The sequence below is a fragment of the Bos indicus genome, chromosome 10 (genome assembly GCF_029378745.1).
Source record: "Bos indicus isolate NIAB-ARS_2022 breed Sahiwal x Tharparkar chromosome 10, NIAB-ARS_B.indTharparkar_mat_pri_1.0, whole genome shotgun sequence".
NCBI lineage: Eukaryota > Metazoa > Chordata > Mammalia > Artiodactyla > Bovidae > Bos > Bos indicus.
Window position 1 is genome coordinate 59,628,318 of NC_091769.1, and position 23,113 is coordinate 59,651,430.

Sequence of the window (23,113 nt, forward strand, 5' to 3'; positions counted from 1 at the left end):
TATTATGCAACATTTTACAAGGTAAGTTTGTAACAAACATGGGTCCTAGCCTATTGAAAAAGGCAGCAAAGAAATGATGCGGTACTAACAGATGGGGACCTTTAAAGCACTCAGATTATGTACTGTGTGCATATTTCAAAGTGCATTGTTTAGTAATGTGTATTTTTATCATAGATTATCTCATAATTAGATATATCCAACAAACTTACTTTCCAAGGATACTTCATGGAGCTAAACCGAAATAACTTTCGTTCAAGTGGCTCTGTGATTTGAAAATATTAATTGATCTGATAATTTAGCCAAGAAGCTATAAGTCACTCAGACTAATTGCAGAACATGAGAAGTCGTCCATTTCACAATTCAAAACTGATTCTTGCATCTTCTTCCTGGGAATCCAGTAATGGTGACATCTTTCAGGAGCACCTTTATAATCTTGTTTTTTATGTGGAGTGTTTATATTGATTTTACCTGTAACAACCGAGTCCCTGAGGTAAATGATAAATTCTACGCTCCTCTATCCCTTTTAATACATCAGTTGTTAAAGATGTGGTTTATAATGCAGTTCACTTTGCAGTTATCTTTTTACGTTAATCCTAAGAATTCTACTACTCGTGATAGAATAAGTCTGCCTGGGTGTTAAGGTTTTATATCCTACTTTGACTTTCAACTCTTGAGAGAATCATAAGTGCTATATGCAGTTCATGGTCAAGGTGAAGGAAGAATGGAATCAAGTGATGCAACAGAGTAAGTGTACTAAATTTTAAGTCACTGTATTGGGATAAAGTGTGTGTAAAAATTATAATTCTGCTGTCCTGTGCAACAATAAAAATTAAAGACAGAACACTTAATAAAAATTAAAGACAGAACACTTATAGGGTTTTAAATTATTTTTCTCATTAAGATTTTAATGTAGGTGTAAATGAAAATTCTCATTTAAAAAATTAAAGAAAAGTTTCCATTTATTTTTTTAGAATAAAGATTTAGTGCACAAATACAGCCCAAAGCCAACAGAAAAATAGCTTTGCTCTGTCATGTCCCTAAGAAAGCACTGCAGTTACTCAGAATAGGCCAAAAGTCGGGGGGGAGCAATCCTCTGAGTTCTAGGCTTCACAAAAGGACCACATATTATACTATGTACATTGATTTGATGTGCAAGTGTGCAATAAATATATACACATACATTCCTATCTGCTTTACATCATTCTAGAGTATTCAGTAGATCAAGCTGGGATTTAGAAATGTGAAAAGGCCGTAACAGTGAATAGGAAAATAAAGGATACAATGATTTTTAGACCAGCAGAATAATAATGCTTAGCTAGTTAATTATTTTAACTTTGGAGCAAACTAAAAAACTTGTTTTGAAATAAATGGTACCTGTAAGGAATGCTTACTGCAATACTTGTTAAATGTTCTTGGTCAGTTTTTTGATAATGGCGCTGACCAGAAGTATATGGTATAGTAACACAGCTCTCATTGTCCTACAAGTCCTTTAAATGGTCAGCTATGCCTATCCAGAATCTTTACAAGCAATTCAAGAGTTGTGTTGCTCAGCCTGTTAAAAGATAACTAGCTTAAAACCTACTTCTCCTTACGTGGCTACATCAGTTATTCGTGGTCCCAGTGACGTATAAAAGAGGATATAAGCTGCTGAAGATTTCACCGAAGAAATGGAAATATCAGAAACCTCATGATCGTCAAATTTAAACCACCGCTGTCTTGCTGCATTTTTACAATAGGCAGTGTAGTGGCCACCGTCCAGCCCACCGTAGTGATTCTGTGCCAAACAAGACAGAAAATCAGTTCAAGTTGAATTATTTAAAATATGTCAATAATTTCAAAGCCTTAATGTAGTTCCTACTTTCCTCTGAGGAAAGGAACAACCTGAAACTTGTTTTTTCAGTTTGCTTCGAAAGAAAAAGTATTCTGGTCAATGAGATACTTACTGAAACAGAAAACAAGTTGTATTTCTTCAGATTGTTCTTTGGGCCAATAACATACTGCGACAAGTCAAGATTTTCTAATGGAAAGTCCACAGATGTCTGTAATTTTTGTTTCCACCTGCCATCATAGGAAAAACTGCAGAGCAAAACATTACAGCAGTTACACTGACAGACCAAAGACATCAAAATGAACCCTAATTCATTCATTAACAATCCAGAGTTTTAGACAGTTTTTATGTTTAGACATAAAATCTATTTCAAACACACACCCAGCATTTTAATAGTGGAGGGACTTGTCTAAAGATACTTGGTTTCATTTGTTTTACAAATGAAACTGAGGTGCATAAAAGTCTTGGCCCAGGTAAACAGTGATGGAGGTAGAGCCACACGTTGGTCCCTTAATCCCCAGACCAGCTAGAGCCATTAGATGAGTCTTAGACAAAGGCAAGAAGTCAGTAACACCCCCATTTATAATGCTAATCACCACAAAGAACAGAGAAGTAACAGAAGACAGTGGCTCCAGATTTAAGCTTGTACTTTGAGATCCAACCAGTCCATCCTAAATGAGATCAGTCCTGGGTGTTCATTGGATGGGCAAATGTTGAAGCTGAAACTCCAATACTTTGGCCACCTGATGCAAAGAGCTGACTCATTTGAAAAGACCCCGATGCTGGGAAAGATTGAGGGCAGGAGGAGAAGGGGACGACAGAGGATGAGATAGTTGGATGGCATCACCAACTCAATGGACATGAGTTTGGGTAAACTCCAGGAGCTGGTGATGGACAGGGAGGCCTGGCGTGCTGCAGTTCATGGGGTTGCAAAGAGTTGGACACGACTGAGCGACTGAACTGAACTTGAAAAAACTAGAGCCAGAAACTGCATGCACACAGCCTAGTGACTGAAATAATGGCATTCCATCATCCTAACACACACTGCTTTAAACACCAAAATACTGGTTGGTGTAATATGGTTATTTCAAAATTATTTTTTAAAGAGTGAACTCTGAACCATTTATACTTTAAGATATTTTCCAAGAATAATACACAGCACTAATAATCTTAACAGAACAAATGTGTAATCATTTGTAGAATGTTTATCTATACCTTTGCAATCTGCAACAAGCAGTAAAGGACAACCGATATAATAAGCTTTTGTAGAAAATCTACACAAGAGATTTGAATATATCAGTGTTGAAATTAACATAAATAACTGCCTAAGAATCTCCAATAATTTGAAAATAATTTTGTTTCACTGATTTGTAAAAATGTTTATATTGGAGTATCATTGATTAACAATGTGTTAGTTTCAGGTGTACAGCAAAGTGATTCAGTTATACTTCTATCTTCTTTTTCAAATTCTTTTCCCATTTAGGTTATCAAAGAATACTGAACAGTGTTCCCTGTGCTATACAGTAGGTTATCTGTTTTAAATACAGCAGTGTTTATATGTCAATCTCAAACTCCCAATCTATCCCTCCTGCCCCAGTTTCAGTGATTTTTAAAGACAGAGTTACATGAAAAAGCGGTGCTGTCATTTTGCAGTTATTGCAAAAATGCAAGTGAACGAGCCTCTTCATTTCTGCCTAATTTTCCTGCTGCTGCTGCTGCTAAATTGCTTCAGTCGTGTCTGACTCTGTGAGACCCCCGTAGAGGGCAGCCCACCAGGCTCCCCCGTCCCTAGGATTTTCCAGGCAAGAACACTGGAGTGGGTTGCCATTTCCTTCTCCAATGCATGAAAGTGAAAAGTGAAAGTGAAGTCGCTCAGTCATGTCCGACTCTTAGCGACCCCATGGACTGCAGCCCACCAGGCTCCTCCGCCCATGTGAGTTTCCAGGCAAGAGGACTAGAGTGGGGTGCCATTGCCTTCTCTGCTAATTTCCCCCTAGAAGTACCCTAACCTGATAATCTTTGTTATACATCCTAAGCAGACAGCACAATAAAGTTTAGAATAAAATACACAGAAATCCTTCATCTAAAAAGTACTAAACAGGTAGAAAAATGTGGCCCTTTTACCGTTTCAGATGCACTAAAAGCACAGGTGGCAGCTTCCAGATTTCTATCTTTTTTAGGGAATCCCGACGAGCTCTGCAATGACTGCAATAAAACCTGTTGTTATCTGTGAGTTTTTCTTCTTTGGAAAATAACCTAAGGCAATCCTGGAGGCAAAAATAAGTAGTAGATATTTGTTAACTTATTTTTTTTTATTACTGAGCATCTATTCAATAAGTTACTTTGTCAGGCATGAGGAATAAGCTATTTACAAAGCAGCTCCTGTTCCCCCACCCCAACCCCCCACCTTCAGAGTTATGATCTACTGAGGAAGCAGATGGGAGGAGTTGATAGGGACAAATTACGGAGAGTGATGGTGCTGTGCCCATGGAGGAGGGAAGACGTCTGCATGTCCTGAGAGCATCAAGGGGTAACTTCTACCTGGTGGCTCAGGACGTTCTGACTAACAAGAGGCTAACACTAAAAGCGTCAACAAGCTCTCTAAATCACACTGCTGTTGTGTGCAAAATAGGATATTTATTTGATACCTCATGTAGAACAATTTCTTCTAAAAAGTGTACCTGAATTAAAGTCAACATACAGTTTCCCAAATTAACTTCTAAAACTTCAATACAGACTTTGAAAAACATTATCAACTCTAAAAGAATATTTAATAGGAAAATATTTTGAAAATTTCTTTTAAAAATGCATATTTTCTTCAAATCTGCATAGGCCTAATTAAAACAATTTTTCTGTGAGTTTTAACCTATAAAATGTTTACAGGGATAAAGAGCAGAAATCAATTACCAAGTAAAGTACAACTCTATGTGCATATAAAAAATGTTTTCCTTCAATAAATCATTTTCTCTCAATCCTAATTTACCTGTAATGTACATTTACTTGTAGATGCTAGTGGGAGAGACAAATACATGAAGGCCTCAAATGTCCTGGACTTTTTGTGACAGGTGAGGCACTGTACTGTGGATTTGAATTGACCCTGAAAAAGTGCAACAATGATAGATTCATTGAGCTGCTTGTGTTTCTGCCATGCATGTTCTGCAGCTTTAAAGTCATCGAGATGATCATTATTTTCTTCTTTATGTCTCTTCCGATTATCAGCCTGAAAATAAGATTTAAACTCTGTATTAATATCTCAAAGTCAACATTTAAATATAAAACAAAGTATATTCAATATAAATCTTGGCATCACTGACTTGATGGATGTGAGTCGGGGTGAACTCCGGGAGCTGGTGATAGACAGGGAGGCCTGGCGTGCTGCGATTCATGGGGTCGCAAAGAGTCAGACATGACTGAGCGACTGAACTGAACTGACTGAATCAAAAAATTTGATGCTACAAAAAAATGCTAATCAAAAATATCTCCCCAAAAAACCAAAACCCACTTTATCAAAAGGGTGTAACTAGTTTCAATTTCTTAATAAATTTTTATTTAAAAAGCTGAAAAGTCTGATTTTGAAAAGACATTCCACATATACCTGGGAGTTAGGGTTACAACTAGATGTCGTTTTTCTGGTCCTAGTCTCACAGATGGATACACACTATCTTCATAAACATACACATACAGACATACACATATATGTGTGTGTCTATATGTGTACGTCTATGTTCGCTGGTAAGAGAGGTGATAGCAAAAGTATTTGAAAGAGAAGACAGCTTGGTGCTAAAAAGAAGCCATTGTATACAAATAGTAACTTTTCACATGAATCCTTTGGTCATATGGGTCACAAACGCAGGATCTCTGACAACTGTGTTTACAAATTTACAATGTTTATAAATTCCTCACAATAATACAGCCTGTTAACATTTTCACAAGTAAATACAAATTGTATATACTTCCATTCAAATAGTCAGAGAAGGTAATGGCACCCCACTCCAGTACTCTTGCCTGGAAAATCCCATGGATGGAGGAGCCTGGTGGCCTGCAGTCCATGGGGTCGCTAGTAGTCGGACACGACTGAGCGACTTCACTTTCACTTTTCACTTTCATGCATTGGAGAAGGAAATGGCAACCCACTCCTGTGTTCTTGCCTGGAGAATCCCAGGGATGGGGGAGCCTGGTGGCTGCCGTCTATGGGGTCACACAGAGTCGGACACGACTGAAGTGACTTAGCAGCCATTCAAATAGTAAACCTAACAGATGTATTTATTTTAAAGTTTCATGCTGTAGTCCCTAGATTTGAATAAATTAGCACTGAACAATCAACAGCTATAATTTTAAATTGCTATAAAAATGAGTGCAACACTGAGCAACCCTAAAGAGCCTTCGCAACTTAGAAAAATACAATCTTACTTTATTAAGATCTTCATGGAGACCATCCATTAGGAACAGAAGCAGTTCTTGTGAATCTTGCTGGCTGTATCCTGCAAACTGGTCATTGATCTTCCCAATGGTGATTTTAAAGTCTTTTGGACTGATGTACCGGTACTGTCCCGTCCACAGGGCTTTCATGATTATGCCAAATTCTTCTGCAACTTCACCTTTATGCCCCAACAAATTTGACCTTTGCAAACATAATTAAAGTTACAAAACACAAATTATAAAAAGCTAAGATACAGCAGGTTCTTGATATCAACATTAAACTACTCACATACTGTAATATGTGACCCTACACTAAAATGCTTATTCATAGGTTTATCACCAAATACTTACCTGAATCTTACTTTGATGACACCCCTCCAAGTTGCTTCTTTTTGGCTACCAGCCCTCCGCAGTCTCCCGTTCCTTACCAGTAGGCTCCAATTTATGACAGTGAGGTTCTGCCTTCCTGCACTGTTCCTTTCCTGTCTGTCCTTCACCAATCAAAGAAGGCTTTTCTTTACATTTTTCTTAAGAACAATGTTCTATACATTGTTCTTTCCTAATCTGACATCTCTGGAGCTGGGTGGTAAGGAAGTGTGGTTAGAGCACCCTTTTAATATGATATTGCAGAAAAGTATGATATTTCTTTACCTATTAATATCATCCTGGTAACAGTTGCGGTTGAAATAATCAGCCAGATGTGGCGTATTGCACAGGCACTGTAATATTGAGTTCATGTAACAAGTATTTCCTAAATTACGAAGTCCAGTGAGAGCTGGTCCAGATCCTCCAAAAACAGGATTGAGGTTCCGAATTTGAGAAGCAGAAAGTCTTGTGATCTCAGCTTTAGGATAGCTTGTTGGCCTAAGGAAGAAAAAGTGCACATGACTTCTTAAAATGCAGGGCATGTGACATGAAGGTTCATACTTCAAAGGGCAGCAAACTCCAGCATCTGTAATGGTATATGGTAATCCTGCAGATAGTTACTAAGGTCATAAGGTACTGGGTCTTAAAGAACATTTAGTATCTAAGTGATGCGGGTGATGCTCCCATGAAGGTCTTTAACTTCTTACGTGAGCACATGTTTCTTACAGATACCCTGAGATATCAATAGGTTCTCTGGTTTCTCATGAACAGGTAGAGTGTTCTAATACAGAAGGCTCTTTCAAATGTTTTAAATGATCCCAGGAAGTTTAGCATTACCAAATGTTGAATTCAACCAGAATGCCAGTAACTGCGGAGCACACACAGGAGGTAGAGGTTATTTGGGTACTATAACCTGAAGTCTAGAGCTGTGCTGACAAATATGGTAGCAACCACTAGCCACAATAAATTTAAAATTTTATAGCTCTTATAGTAGCCACAATTCAAAATAGCCACTACCATGCTGGACAAAACAGGTAAAGAACATGTCTATCAACATGGCCACTGGAAGCACTGAACTAGAGAATGCCTACACGACTTTGTCATGCAGTATATTTGATTTATATATGTAATTTTTAGAACTTTAAGGACACTAAGAAAACTAATTGGTAAGTCTTTCTTTTATTACTGATCCTAAGTATATCTCCACCTCTGAAAGGAATACTGAGAACAGATTAAACATTATATTCCAACCAGTTTTTGTTTACACATGGCTCAGGTATATGCACTCTGTTCAATATATATTTAAAAATATACAAACTACATATGCTGTAGTTTTTAAATTGTCAAATTAACAAACTTTAATAAGAATGATGATTCAAGAAAGAATTAAATTCTTACCAGTTTTAATAGTGAGCCCTGAAATCTATAGATTTTCCGAATTTACAAAATCTCCTCCAGTTCAAGCTTCTACCTGGCAGGGTAAGTTCTTAGGAGGAAAATATATTAACTACTTTTGGGGAAAGTGATTCTGAAGAGGCCAAAAGGACAGCCTAGTTAGAATTCCTCAGCAATTAAGAGTGTATTTAACAAATCAAAAAATCCCATTTATTTTCACCTCTATCTACCCTACATCCCCCAAAATTAATGGTCAGAAGTGACAGACTAGAAAACTATCTCATAAACCTACCCTACATCCCCCAAAATTAATGGTCAGACGTGACAGACTAGAAAACTATCTCATAAACCTATCAATCATCAGCCAGGAGCACTGGAGTATTCAATAACTGATAAAGCCAGGAATACATCTAAATGAGATACTGTTTTGGGAAAACTTAAATGAACCTATTCATCACCACTGGTGAACAGAGGAACAGAAATGCAATAAAGAAAAGGGAACAGAATAAGGATTAGAAGCTGATACACACTATAATGCTCATTATTTTAATACATTAAGTTTGCCCCCATGTTACTGAGTTTTTTTTAAGTTTGGAATTTAAGAGCTACAACAAGACATATTCAACAATCCTGTAAATTATAGTTCTCAAAGGGAAATCTAGGGATCTTATGAAGTTTATAAAAACATCTATGTAGTCGCACACTGAAAAGATAACAAGGTGCACACTTTTATATCTACATTAATACATATGCATTAGCGAACGAGTCACAGAATCCTTTTTGACACATTTAAGTTAGTCTGTGACATTTGGGAGAAAAACCAAGGACATTTAATCCATTTATTTTTTTCCTCTACAGTAAACAAAAACAGTTGGGTTAGCCATCCACAGAATTTTCTGTCTCCCTGATATTAGTAAACTGGTATGTTTAAGAAGTTTTCAAATACAGCAGATGATTCTGTTCCTAGAAGTTAGGATAAACTTACTTGTTTTCCCGATTAACTGCTGGAGTTACTGTTGGCCTCCTCTTCTCTTCCTCTTGAATGGCCTGGGTGATATCTGGGGAGGAGTAGGAGCGCTTCAGTTTAGACGGTTCCCTATCCCGCTCAGCAGGAATCTGTGGCTTGGCTTTATGAGTTGGAGGGGTGGAAGGAGGTGCAGATGAAGGAGCCATTTCCGGTGGATACATATGAACAGTGTTGGTAGGCGAATGATAGTAACGAAAAGTTCCAGTGATGGGATCAAGAAACTTAGGCGGGGAAAGAAAGCACAGGTCAAAAAACAATGAACATTCAATAAACAACAACAAAAACTCAAAAGTATTCCACTACTAAGTTTACTTTTGGATTAAAATAATTTGAATAAAATGGTGATAATCACTTCTATAATTAAACTTTCAAAGAACCTGAGGTTTTAAAATGATAACACTGTTTTTAAATGACATGCCAGAATGCTCATATATTATAGCCAGCATCCCTGACTGGCTATCCAGAAATCTAACCATGCTGTAATTAGGGAAATGAGCTATGTCCTTTATAATGAAGAAACAGAGTCAACTCTGCGTTAGAGAAGATGCAGAATAAACAAGTTCATAAGTTGTTTTTTTTTTTTTTAAACAAAACAGTGCCATGTAATTTCTTTCTGTGCTAATTTGGAGTTTTACCTTGGCCCAGCCTGACGGCAGTCCTGGTACAACCCTCCCCATTTCTTCACTTCTCGCTCTTGTCAAAGGCTCTCGAGACTTGTTTTAAAAAGAGAAGGAAAAGGATTTTTAAATTAAATTTTGCCATAGCAAAGAACCACAAACCTGGTGTTGGCTGCCCTTAATATTTTTTAAAAGATGAAGAACTATACATGTTTTCTTAAAGTCCTAAAATTATCATAGCAAGGGGAAGGAGTATGTGTGCACAGCTTATAAAGATGGTGGCTTTTTAAAGTTCCTCAAAAAAAACACAACACAATTTCACTTCTAAGTGTCAACTCCAAAGATAAGAAAATTTATTTCCACACAAAGACTTGGATGCAAATGTTCATGGAATTATTATTCGTAATAGCCCCCAAACAGAAGCAATCCAGTGTCCATCAAATGTAGTATATCCACACAAGGAGGATTATACAGTGAAGAAAAGTCAACCTCTTCAATGAATGGTATTAAAGATGCACCACACTTTTGAGCTATATAGGCAAGCATATAATTTTTTCCACATCTCTTTTTATTGAACAAAATAATTCAAAATATGTAGGCATTCTAAATTTCAGCATACAAAGAGCACTGACATTTTATTAATTTTAAAAACAAACCAGGAGTTCCCTGGTAGTTCAGTGGTTAGGATTCAACGCTTTCACTGCCATGGCCCCAGGTTCAATCTCTGGTCAGGAAACTAAGAGCCTTCGAGCTGCATGAAGCAGCCAAAACAAACAAAAACAAAAAAGCCAAGAGAGAAGACGTAAAACAAATGAAAAAACCCCAAAATATTTTTAAAACCTAGTTTTGGAAAAACTGGACAGCTACATGCAAAAGAATCAAACTAGTCTATCCTCTCATACATACACAAAAATAAATTCAAAATGGATGAAAGACTTAAATGTAAAACCCGAAACCATAAAACTTCTAGAAGAAAACAATGGAGGAACACTCTGACATTGGTCTTAGTAATAATTTTTGGCATATGTCTTCTCAGGCAAAGGTAACAAAAGCAAAGACAGAAAAATGGGACTACATCAAATTAAAAAGCTTTTTGCACAGAGAAGGAAACTACCAACAAAATGAAAAGGCCACCTATACTGAATGGGAGAAGATATCTGCAAACAATATATCTGATAAGGGGTCAATGTCCAAATTATACAAAGAACTCATACAACTCAACATCAAAGAAACAAAAATCTGATTTAAAAATGGGCACAGGATCTGAATAGACATTTTTCCAAAGACAGATGGCCAATAGGCGCATGAAAAGATGCTCAACATCACTGGTCATCAGGGAAAAGCATCAAAACCACAATGAGGTAACACCTCACACCCATCAGAATGGCTATTATCAAAAAGATGACATATAACAAGTGTTGGCAAATGCAAAGAAAAAGGAACCCTAGTACAACACTGTTGATGGGAATGTAAATTGGTGTAGTCACTATGGAAAACAGTATGGAGATTGTTAAAAAAGAATTTAAAATAGAACTACCATATGATCCAGCAATTCCACTCCTGGTTATTTATCCAAAGAAATAAAAAACACTGATTAGAAAAGATATATGTACCCCTTTGTTCATTACATCATTATTTACAATAGCCACGAATATGGAAGCAACCCAGATGCCCATAGATGAATGGATAAAGAAGATGTATAGTATATATACACAATGGAATATTACCCATAAAAAAGTGAAATTTTGTCATTTGTGACAACATGGATGGATCTAGAGGGTATTATGCTAAGCAAAAAGTCAGCCTCAAAAGACAAATATATGATTTCACTTACATGCAGAATCTCAAAAACAAATGAACAAGGCAAAACAAAGTTATAGATACGAGAACAAACAAGTGGTTACCACCAGAGGTGAGGAGTAGGGCGGCGGGTTGGTGGGGTGGTGGCAGTGAGGAAAAGAAATAGATGAGGAAAATTAAGAGGTACAAACTTTCAGTTGCAAAATAAATGAGTCACAGGGATGAAATATACATTGTGGGAATGTAGTCAATAGCTGTGTATCCTTGTATGATGACATAGTATAACTAGACTTACTATGGTGATCATTTGGAAATGTATAGAAACACCAAATGGCTACGTTGTGTAACAGGAACTAACATAGTATTATAAGTCATTTATACTTCAAAAACAAATACAAAGGAAAAAGGATCAGACTTGTGGTTATCAGAGGTAGGTAGAACAGGAAATTGGAGGAAGGTAGTCGAACAAACTTCCAGTTATAAGTGGATATAAGGTACTACATGACTAATTAACGCTGCTGTATGTTACATATGATAGTTGTTAAGTAAATCCTAAGAGTTCTTATCACAAGTTATTTTTTTACTCTTTTAAATTTTGTATTTCCGTGAGATACAATCATTATATTGTACATCTTAAACTTATACAGTGCTATATGTCAACTGTATCTCAATAAAACTGGAAGGAAAAGAATAAAGTAGGATTTTTAAAAGCCCAAGACACTTAAGAGTTCAAAAGGAAAAGGCACTATTAATTGCATAATAGACAAAAAAAAAAAAAAGCCCATGAAAAGCACACATGACATTATTAGGTTAAAATAATCTTCTCTGGTAGGGCTGAATCTCTTTGCGGTTCACCTGAAACTATCATAGCACTGTTTACTAACTGGCTGTATCCCAATACAAAGAAAAAGTGGAGCTCCCTAGTGTCTAGCAGTTACGATTTGGCACTTTCATTGCCGAGGCCCAGGTTCAGTCCCTGGCTGGGGAACTGAGATCCTACAAGTTGTGTGGGGTAGCCAAAAAGAAAAGAAAAAAACATCTCCAAAATTATGAAAATCAATGAAGAGTAATAGCCAAGGGTAGGAAAAGGCAACATTAATGGGATTACTGTCAATATTTTTGATCAGGTGAATGAACAAACAAATGACACAGACGACAAATAAAACCATTACACGCAAAGATAAACTGGGCATATTCTAAGCAGACACAAACTTCATCATATAAATATTTGGCACCTAATTCCTCCATTGTGAGATCAGAAGATTATATTTCACTCTAGTCTTTTGATGATCACACATCAAGCATAAAAATGAAGAATGCAGCTATTTATCTCAAATAGCAAAATTATGTTGCATTCCATAGACGTGAAAAGCAATTCCAGTCCCAAATAATCAAGAGCAGGTAAGCAAATGTAATTGGATCAGTACAAATCTATCATCTCCTAGAAAATCAACTGAAATGTCTACCCTGTTTATGGAATGCTACTGATGTCACTTTTTACGTATGTTTTTTTACACTTAGTTGGCAGTCTGTACTGTTTCCGCTTACCTTGCCTGAACTTGAATCTCCTGCCACAGAGGCATGAGGCACATCTGCTGACCTCTTCTGCACTTCCGGGGTTGGACACCTCTTCCCCCTATCTTCTACAGACTTCTTGGCATCGGTAGTCTCATGTTCACTTTTACTTTGTCTTTTTACTCCTGTTATTTCTCTGCCCCTCTTTGCTGAAGTTTCTTTATCTTCTTTCCTGGCCTGTTCACTTTCTTTCTTTTCCATTTGTTCTGCTTTTTGTTGCTTCTCTGTAATTTCATTTTCTTCAGCTTCTTGTTCCTTTCTGTCTTTTTGTTCTTGTTCTTCCCTCCTCAGTCTCTCTTTCTGTTCCTCTTGCTGCCTTTCTCTAAGTTCTTTTTCTTGTTTGTTTTTTTCCATTAGAAGAACAGTTTCTGCGTGAATACGAGCTTTTTCTTCGTCTGTTAGCATAGCAGTTGGAGGGGGAAATACCGGTTTTGTGGAACGATCAGGAACAACTTTTTCACTCTGAGGAGACTGTTCCTCATGATCTGTACTTTCATATTTTATTCTATGATCTTCAGGCAATTTGATTGCCGGTTTTTTACTACGATCAATCTGTATCAACAAATAACAGAGAAAAACATCCTTTTGTTGAAATCCAGGAACACAATAACCTCAGTTCTTGATATCAAGTTGTGATAAAAAGAACCATCACTCTGTGGAGACAGTATCTGCCAAAAACATCCATTTGTAAATGACCTAATGTCAAGATTTCTCATAAGGCACTTGGCACTTACATCCTCTTGATTCCACACTTTAATATGTTCTGTGTATGAAGATTTCATTCTATAATATAAAAGAACCAGACCTGAGCACCCCTAAAGTTCCATTTCCACATACCCAACTGCCTACTCAGTGTCTTCACATGAGTATCTCACATATACCACAAACCTCATACGGCCAAAACCAAATTCATGATTTCCCCCAACAAACACATGGGTGTGCCCACTATGTCTTGCTCAAATAAAAAAACTCAGAGTTTCATATATTTCAGATTTGTTTCTCCATTCTGTTACCAGAGTAATCATTTTAAAACATAGATCTGACCACTGACTTAAAATCTTACTGTCAAAAACCACTGACTGTACCTAGATTACACAGACTTAGATCTAAATGTCTTGCCATGACTGTGTGGTCTCTCTTCTGCCTATCTCCCCAATCTTATCTCATACTACTTGATATACCAGCCATACTTACCCTGCCCCCATCTTTAATTCCTCAAAGATGCCATGCTTCTTCCCAAGTCAGGCCTTTATACTAGTTGTTTGGCTAGATAATGCCCACAACATTAAGTTTTAGCTTAAATATCTCTCCCTTAGAAAAGACTTCCCTGATCCCTAAGGACCAGCTAAGCCTCTTGATATATGCTGTCATAATACTCTATTCTTTTCCTTCTAAGTAGTTACTGGGATTCTGATTAAACAACTTTAATTGTTTAAAATCTTCCCTTTTAGCACATAAGCTCCAGGAGGGTAGAGACTGTGCCTGACAGTAAATAAAATGTTGCAGAGAGAATGAATAAAATATTCCAGAACAACTTTCATAAGAGATAAGATACTAATTAAAATTGAGTAATTTACCTCAATTTAACAATATACTAACCCTACAAAATTGTTAAAAATGACCCTAACATCATTTCTTGAGACGTTCACTGAAATAAAAATGAGACTGTCTGCCAGTAACAACCTGTATAGTGTTCCTACAAAATGAACTGTATGTTTTTCCCATTAGAAAACACCACTACAAGAAGGAATCATTTCTCTGCTCTGCTCTTTTTGCCTCTTCATTTAAAAAAAAAAAACCTTCCCTGCCCCCACCCTTTTCTAAATTTATTTGTGAATAAAGTTAGAACAAACACTATGAGGATGAGGTTAACAATAAAAGGTGAACAGGGATCAAAATAAATGTTTTCATCCACATTTTCCACTCATCTTAAAAGCATAGCTATGATCATGTTACTTTCAAGTTTAAAATTCTTTCAAGATTTCCTTTCGCCTACATGACAAAATTCCAAGAGAGATCAAAGTCTCTCTTGATGACTTCTGTCCACTTTTCCAATCTTATCTATCATCACACTCACCTCTCTCCGAGAGCTGTGCCCAAGCCTGTCAGAACTACTTACCAATCCCAGAACATGCTTTGTGCCTTCAGTCATAAAATTTTTCCACTTGTTTCTTTCATCCTTAAATCCTACTCCACTCTTAAAGCCCAGATAAAACTACTACCTCCATGAAGACCTCCCTGATGATACCCACTCTCAGTCAGAACTTCTCTTCTTGATGTGTGTGTGCTCCAGTGACTATTAAACAGTATATATTATTGATACATATTACTGATTGTATTAAATAGTACATGTTTATCAAGGTACAATTCATAAATTGTACATATCTCAGAAAGTCACACAGGGATTATGGTTTAAATAACATGATTAAATTGAAAGGAAGTGCAATGTCATAAGCTCTTTTTAAAATTTCTTAAATTTTCATTGTAAGAAAAAATTATTCAAATAATTAGTCTTAAGATTTAATCCGAAATATTAAAAGTAGGCCTTAAAACATGAGGAAATGAACTGCTTTATTTTATATCCCCCAAAAATGACTAAATTTTCTAATCAGAGCCTGCTCCACAAACCAGATGTTACCTATTTCAAATATGAAATATTATTTAAATATCTGAGAAAAAAAATTAAAAATGGTAAAAAAAAATGTTACTGGAAAACACACAGGAAAGAATTTTAAGTAAAATCTAATGACAAGAAAGATGTTATAATTTTTTATTATAACATCTTTTATGTAAACTCTTTTAGACAATTATTGTTAAAATATGCCTGTAATTTATGTGTCAAAGTCTAAGGAAATCAAACTAAAGAACTATTTCAAAACCAAAATACTGACATCATACATCTATCATCTGTAAGCCAAACCATCTGGGAAAATACTATGAATTAAATTTATAATATACACCTGCAAGTGTTGTTCAAGTTCATTGTGCTAATACTGTCTTTGGAAGGAATGATGCTAAAGCTGAAACTCCAGTACTTTGGCCACTTCATGCGAAGAGCTGACTCATTGGAAAAGACTCTGATGCTGGGAGGGATTGGGGGCAGGAGGAGAAGGGGATGACAGAGGACGAGATGGCTGGATGGCATCACTGACTCGATGGACATGAGTCTCAGTGAACTCTGGGAGTTGGTGATGGACAGGGAGGCCTGGTGTGCTGCGATTCATGGGGTCGCAAAGAGTCGGACACGACTGAACAACTGATCTGATCTGATCTGATCAGATACTAAATGGATGGAGTTAGGTTTAAAATTCTTTCAATTATCTATTCTGAAATTGCTGTGGCAGTAAGACAATTACAATGAAGTTTTTTTAATGGCAAAAATGTACCAATATACCAAAAATAGAGGAATATAGATTTTTTCAATCTTTTTCTTTCTAAAATACTGAAGGTACATATACACTGGATACATATTGCTATACTATATACTTAATATAATATTAAAAGAAAAGACATAATAAAATTAAAAGAAAACCAAAAACATACCTGTGGAATATTCTTTAAAATAGGCACTGGCTGAATTATGGGTGAAACATCATATTTAGAAGCAGCAATTGGTTCAACTGGAGCTGATATATTCAGTGGTCCCATTCTCTCATCTTGACTGTTTATCAATTCTGTATTTTCACTGATTTCTATAGGAGGTATCATCTGGGCAGTAGGTTTAGAAGGAACTGATTCTTCCAGTGAAGGGTAAGTAAAGTCCACTAAAATCCCCAAAAGATAAAAATATTATTGAAAGAAGAGCAAACCCCATAAACAGTACTTCATGTCTCATGCATGTTCTATGTCGTAGTTAAAGTAAGCAGTGACAACCACAACAGTCTTAATGAATTGATAAACATTAACTTTCAGACTGTGGACATCTTGTATTTTTTTATGCCTAAAAGCAACTGCTATCTAACAGGACAAATGCACACACAACCAAGAACACTACCCTGAGAACAGAAAATGTTTAAAATTTTACCAAAGCAATTTTAAACAAAAATTTTCACATACATACATGAGACAGACACCTCTTCATTCTTGCCTCGTGGGGGTGGCGTAACTTTAGCATTTGTTGTATACTGTGGATAACAAAGGAGCCAGTTTTCATAGCCTCCTTCTAAAACCAAAGGTTCACTGCGCAGGACAGCTTTACTTTCCCACTATAAAATAAGGAAATAGTATGTTTAATAATATGGCAGCAGTCTCTTGACAGCTAAAAACACAACAAACCTGAATATTAAACTGTTCTTAAAAGATCCATTTCTTATCAATGATTACCAAAAAAAAGAGACAGCTGAATTCAAAATTCAGCATTTAATGAAACAAATGGATAGATCGGGTTTTTAAAATCACACAAGTAATCCATGATCTTAAAAGAAAAATAGGAACACAACTTAACATACAATAAAAATCTTCTGTGATATAACCTCATCACCCAGAAATAACACTCCAACATTTTAGTTTATTCTTACTGTTTTCTATATATACTTTTTCATTTTTTAAATAATGAAACTTATGCTGCTTTTCTTTTATACGATCATCTATTATCCATAAAGAGCTATATCATCATCTGTAATGACCAGATAATATTCTGTTTTATACAGACACATACACACACACACACCAAAACTGAATCAACTGTTTCAACAATTATTATTTTTCCTAATTATAAAAAATGCTGAGATAAATGCTAAAGATCCTATACATATGCCTAATTGACTCCATTAGGAAAAGTTCCCAGAAGTAAAGAGGGTAGGCCAAGAACATTTTAAGGCTTTTAATACATATTGCTCATCTTTGAAATGAACTTTTAAAAATATGTTTGTGTATTTCTGTACAATAATTTCCTAAAACCATTGGCTTAAAAGATGCCATCAAACTGCCCTTCAAAAAGCAATGTCAATATACAGATTTACCATCAGTGTATGAGAACGCCCATTGTAAGTCTTTATAGTTTTTACCAAACTGGGGGACATACAATGAGTTGTATTAGCATTTATATGTGAAGTTTAACATCTTTTAATACATTTAGTAACCCTTTATAGTCTATGGCTTAATCTCATCTTTTGCCCATTTTTCTACAGACTGCTATTTTTCTTAGTAAACAGTGAATGTACTCTGAGTATTAAGGAAAATAGGTTTTTGTCTTGTTACAAATATTTCCTCTGACTTTTTATTTGTGGTATTTTCAGTACAGTCAAATATATGAGCCTCTTTGGTTCAGCATCAAGGTAATAAAAACATTTATCAACGGTTCTTCCTGGTAGTTCATTGTTTGATTCAACATATTTATGTCTTTTACCCATTTGGAATCTAGTGTGGTCTAAGAAATAAGGCAGAGATCCTCTTTCTTTTACTTACAGGCTAGCCAGCTCTCCTCAAACCAGTTATTTCAATCCATCTTTTCCTCACTGATCTGTTATGTCATCTTTATCATACACTAAACTTACAGGTACCTTAGGCTTACCTTTATGAAACTGTCACTTTTTTAGTGAAAAGTAGGTAAATACTGGCAATTTCATATATCAGCCTATACCTGGGTATATTCTGCAATTTCCTACTTTGAAGCATGATTGTTTCAAGGCTTTTAAGACCGCTGTCCTGGAGGACAATGTTCCATCAACTGACCCTCCGACCAGCACACCGAGTTTTATTCTTACCACATGCTTACCAGCATTTAGTGCTATTCAATAATTTAACATATTAAACCAAGTATTATTTTTATCTCCGTTAATCTGATCGAGACAGTGACAGTAACTGTTTGGATCTGCATTTCTGATTACTAGCATGCTGGTATTTTTATGTCTTGTCACTTTCACATCTTCTATCTATGTCTATCTGTGTCTACTACTTACTTCAGCATTTTATCTTAAGTAATTGTATTTATTTGCAAAAACTCTTCAGATTTTAGGTGTTCTAAATCAGTGCCATATCTGTTGCAAATATTTTTACCTTCTGCCTTCAAATCGGTACATTTTTTCACACCTAAGTTTTTATTTTATTGTCGTATCTATCAGTCTTTTTTTCTTAGTGATTTCTTCCTTTATGTTTCATAACAAAAACAGCATTTTCTAAATAATTTACATTTCTGAAAGTTCTAATTATCCTATTAAGATAATTTTAATATTATTGGGTTATTCAAAACTAGTCTTTTAAATTTGAATTTTTTAAAAGTCTACAACCAAAGCATGATGGGTCTTGATGTCGTTAAGATAATCAACTAGTCAACATACCCTTCTAACAACCAGAGAAGGCTTGCAATTACAGTAAACTAACAAGGAAACTTGCTAACCTTGAAAAGTGCATCTTTCAGACTCCGTAGAGTTGTCCCAAGTTGTAAATCTTTTGCAGAACTAAACCAGTCAAGAAGGACCACATAATCCACACTCCCCCTCTTCTTCCATGTGTCTTTAGAATCATCTGGGAGGTTTGCTTCAATCCAACTAGCAGTGACTCTGAAATGTATTAACATTTGTATTGGGGCAAAAGTAGATGAGAGGTCCTAATATACTATTATAAGACACCAAGTTTTGTTCTACAGTCTTTATCATACCATAGCAAACGTTTTTTCTTTTTTGGCCATGTCATGGGGCTTCTGGGATTTTAATTCCCCAACCAGGGACTGAACCCAGAGCCCTTGGCAATAAAAGCAGAGTCCTAACCACTGGACCGCCAGGGAACTCCTCATATCATAGCAAACTTTAAGACAGCTTCCTTTCTAAGGTCAGACTATATGTTAAGAATAGCCTAAAATGTTTAACACCTTCACTAATGCATAATATTAAAATATATTTTAGTAATTATTAGAGACTGAAAGAAACAGACTCACTTGACCCTTAATATTAAAAAAAGGGGTGGGGAGGCAAAAAATAAAAACATAGGAACTCATTTGACTACATCTCAGTCAAATATAAATAATGGAGGAGAGGGGGTAACACTTTTATATTTCAGTTCTCTTATACCTATACAGGTAATTAAAGTAACCAAATACCAAAATGCTTATTTAACAAACACATACAGCATTTACCATATGCCAGGTGCTATTCTAAATGTTTTATTCTCATTGACTCTCACTAGATCCTCACTATACTCCTATAAAATAGGCATTATCCTTATAGATGGGGAAACTGCGGCACAAAGGGGTTAGTATCCAAGGTTACAGTTGCCGCTAGCTCAGGTGTACACTCTTAACTGTTGTGCTGTGCTGCCTACTACATCATCATCTGTGAATCATACCAAGTCTACACTAAAGCACGTTCTTCACTTCCTCCTTCGCTCACACAAAAGCTTAAATTCTTACCTGAAGAGCCCGATGCATGGCTCCTACCTCAAATCCTATTACCTGAACATCCTTATCCCTGCTTAACTAACTTATTCCCCTCAACTCCACTGCACTCTTCGCTGCCTTGTGATTCCTGGTTTTTGCAGGCATGCTCCTGCCTAAGCACCTCTGCTCCTACTGTCCCCTCTGTCTGGAACCCTTTTTCCTCAGGTAAGTGCATCACTCATTTCCCTTATATCAAGGTTAGCTGAGGGATAGCTTCTCCATGAAACGTTCATGGATTAAAATGTGTAATACTCACCCCAACATACACACTTAATACAATCATCTCCATAGCACTTATCAGTGGCAGATGTACATTTTAAGCTTTATTGTCTGTCTCACCTATCCTACCATCCTGTTAAAACATAAGCTCCACGAAGCAAAGATTCCTGTCTGTTCAGTGATTTAGCCCCAGCTCTTAGAACCACAGTAACTCAGCCCATCATGAATGCTCAGTAAATATCTGCTGAAATGATGGAATGAATAATAGAGATTTGTACCTCCAGGTAAGGAATTCCACATTATTCCTAACAAGGCATTTCAGTATTTAACTGGTGATGTTGTCAACCTGGGCAGAAACTTGTATTCTAAGTAAAACTAAATGGTTTAGATAATTTAAGAGAAAAAAATCCTGTTCCTATATAATAATGTTGGTTACCATATCTTCTAGGAAATAAGGGGAAAAAAAGAAATATAAAATACTGTTTTATAGTTAAGTCCCACTTGATATACAAAGATTAGAGATTAAAAGGATGCTTGGTCAACAAAGGAGGAGGAAAACTGAAACATGATATTCTTAAGGACAATTTCTGACTCTAAGGATATATTTGCCTAAATACACTTTGTCTAAAAACTCATTAGTATTCTTTAGAACTCTAGTTTAGAAAACAATAAAATCAGTCAGTACTCCTCAAACTCCAGTCTTTCAGGTACCCCCTTCACAAGTTGCTACAATTCTGCTCTCCTTTGTCTACTGTGTAATGTTTTAACTATTTAATTGAAAGTAAAACTTTACTTGAATTGTTTTTAACAGGAAAGTGTATGTTCCTATATGCATGAAAAAACAGCATCATGTCCAATAAATAAAGGATAATCCTAAAAGTAAATAAAACAGATCAGTGAATTATGCTATGTTCACATAATAGATCACCAAAGAGCAATGAGAATAAACAAATTACAACCGCACACAATAATATACATGACTCTCACAAACACAAGGTCAAGTACAAGAAGCCAGACATTGAAGACTTTAGACTGTATAATTCCATTTATAGAAACTACAAAAACAAATCTGTTGGTGGTTCCCTTGGGTGGATGGGGTATATGGATAGCCACAGATAGGTAGCATAAGGGGGGCCTCCTAGTGTGATGGTAATGTTCTGTTTCTTGGTCCAGACACTAGCTAAATGGATACATTCAGTTTTTGAAAACTGACTGGGCTAAATACTTAGGATAAAAGTGGTTTTGTATGTATACAATACTAGTAAAATAGGTATTCACCACCAGCTAGCTGTAGATACTGTTACCTGTAGAGAACTCTGAGGCCTGCCCTCTGGCAAGAAGGGGATATTAACAAATACTAAAAAGGAAAGCTAGCACCAACTGAAACATCTTTTAACTAATTCAGAAGGACTGAAACAGAAATTAAAAGGTAATCATTTTCTTGGTATGCAATTCATTGATCTTCAGTCTTCAATCTAAACTCACCTTGAGTTTCACATTAGTCAAATTCTTGCATTTTGGGAAACAGTTAAACTCAACAAAAGTCACCAGCGTTCTGTTAGTATAGGTAAGACCATTGAAGATTAATCATAACTCTGTCTTTTAAAATCCTAGAAAAAAATATTCATACCTACTTGATTAGACTATGCACTCTAATCTCATTTTTTTCCTTTTTAAAAAGTTCTTATTTTATTTAAAAATTTTTTTTCTTCTTTCCCCCACTTTGTCTTTCTTTCTAATCTCATTTTTAAATAGCATATTTGCAAAGTACTCTATTCTTCAGGTTGAGCAATTATAAGCCTCAGCAATGTGCTAGAAACTGCGCAAATTTTATTACCGAACTTTAAAAATGTATCTTTTTAAGATTCCTTAAGTTACACCGTAGATTTTAACTAATTCAGTAGCATAAACTAAGACCTAGAGAAGTTATATAATTTTTATAACACTCATAATAATGAAAATAGCCATGGAACTGGAGTTTTAGCTCTGTCACTATTATAATAATAGTTTCTAATATACAATATATTCATGCAAGTGACTTTAAATTCTTTTACAGGTTAAAGGCTTTTAAAAAAAGAAAGAAAAAGATTAGTAGGTCCTTACTAGTGCCAGACACTGTGCTAAATGTATGCATATGTAAAATCTGTCATTTAAACTTCTCAAAACTTCTCAGATAGGTGGTACTATGGGCTTAGAGAGGTTAGATTACTAGCTAGAAGTAATGTAGCTAATAAGTGACAGAGTTACACAGTCTGAACACAGCCTGATTTTAGAACCCGTATTTTTTCCTTAATCACTTAGCTAACCTGCTACTTCTTCAAGAAAGTATTTGTGTATCTCTTACCACAGGTAATAGTATGGGGAACTTAAAAACAGAAAACAATTCAACTAGTTTATCAGTTTAGTCAGTTTTGTAGATATGATTCACAAGCTCAAAAATAAAAAACAGGAGCAATTACTCAACAAACACCTGGGGAAAGAAGACACACAAAAGC

The 23,113-nt window shown here is 35.8% G+C and overlaps 1 protein-coding gene across 2 annotated transcripts in view; it reads right to left on the reverse strand.

The window, feature by feature from the left end:
- Positions 1-941: 941 nt before the first annotated feature.
- Positions 942-23,113, reverse strand: part of USP8 (ubiquitin specific peptidase 8) — a 52,805-nt gene continuing 30,633 nt past the window's right edge. For both annotated transcript variants that reach the window (XM_019968846.2, XM_070797555.1), the window contains 12 exons: positions 19,365-19,527; positions 17,088-17,232; positions 16,571-16,791; positions 13,001-13,579; positions 9,671-9,748; positions 8,994-9,256; positions 6,899-7,111; positions 6,239-6,449; positions 4,812-5,048; positions 3,953-4,095; positions 1,944-2,076; positions 942-1,774 (listed from right to left, as the gene is read on the reverse strand). In XM_019968846.2, the coding sequence (XP_019824405.1) occupies positions 1,589-1,774; positions 1,944-2,076; positions 3,953-4,095; positions 4,812-5,048; positions 6,239-6,449; positions 6,899-7,111; positions 8,994-9,256; positions 9,671-9,748; positions 13,001-13,579; positions 16,571-16,791; positions 17,088-17,232; positions 19,365-19,527 (2,572 nt within the window). In that variant the 3' untranslated portion in view covers positions 942-1,588. The remainder of the gene's footprint in view (positions 1,775-1,943; positions 2,077-3,952; positions 4,096-4,811; positions 5,049-6,238; positions 6,450-6,898; positions 7,112-8,993; positions 9,257-9,670; positions 9,749-13,000; positions 13,580-16,570; positions 16,792-17,087; positions 17,233-19,364; positions 19,528-23,113) is intronic.